Here is a 645-nt window from a genome sequence, read left to right as displayed (position 1 = left end):
ATCCTTTGGGAACTGCTCCAGGTGGATATTCCATGGGGTGAATCCTTCGGGAACTGCTCCAGGTGGATATTCCCTGGGGTGAATCCTTTGGGAACTGCTCCAGGTCCCTTTTCCATGGGGTGAATCCCTCAGGGGTTGGATCCAGGGTTGGGCTCCGGGATCTCGGAGCTGTTTTCCCACCCGGCTGATCCCGGAATTCCGGGATTTTGGGTCTCCAGCTGCTCCATCAGAACCGCCAGGCCATCCTCAACCAGTTTGCCGCCGGCGCTCCCGTCGGGATCAACATGCGGGCGGGAATGCAGCAGCAGATCACGCCCCAGGTGAGCGGGAATGTGGGATGGGGCTTCCCGACGGGAAAAATTCGGGATTGAGCCCGTTATTCCCAGCCTGGCTCGCTCCTTAAAGCCAGGGAATTCCCTGGTTATTCGAAGGTGGTTTGTTCCTTCATCCTTTTTCCAGCTCCTCCAGGTGCTTAAGGGACAAATCCTTCAAAGGGGAATGTGGGATAATATTCCCAGTGGGAAAAACGAGGGATTGATCCCGTTATTCCCAGCCTGACTCGTTCCTTAACAGAGGGAATTCCCTGGTTGTTCTCCCGCATGTGGAGGTGGTTTTTTCCTTTTTCCTTTCCTTTTTCCAGCTCCT

At 54.9% G+C, this 645-nt stretch overlaps 1 protein-coding gene across 1 annotated transcript in view; it reads left to right on the top strand.

Moving 5' to 3' along the window:
- Positions 1–7: 7 nt before the first annotated feature.
- Positions 8–645, top strand: part of LOC113980246 (nuclear receptor coactivator 1-like) — a gene marked incomplete at its 3' end in the record, with an annotated part of 1,965 nt that continues 1,327 nt past the window's right edge. Inside the window, exon 1 of the mRNA XM_027707483.1 lies at positions 8–320. Coding sequence (XP_027563284.1) covers positions 285–320 — 36 coding nt within the window. The remainder of the gene's footprint in view (positions 321–645) is intronic.

This window comes from Neopelma chrysocephalum, unplaced genomic scaffold (genome assembly GCF_003984885.1).
Source record: "Neopelma chrysocephalum unplaced genomic scaffold, ASM398488v2 Primary Assembly neopelma1_93205, whole genome shotgun sequence".
Lineage (NCBI taxonomy): Eukaryota > Metazoa > Chordata > Aves > Passeriformes > Pipridae > Neopelma > Neopelma chrysocephalum.
The sequence above is the reverse complement of the archived record's forward strand: the minus strand, read 5'-3'. Positions and strand labels throughout refer to the sequence as shown.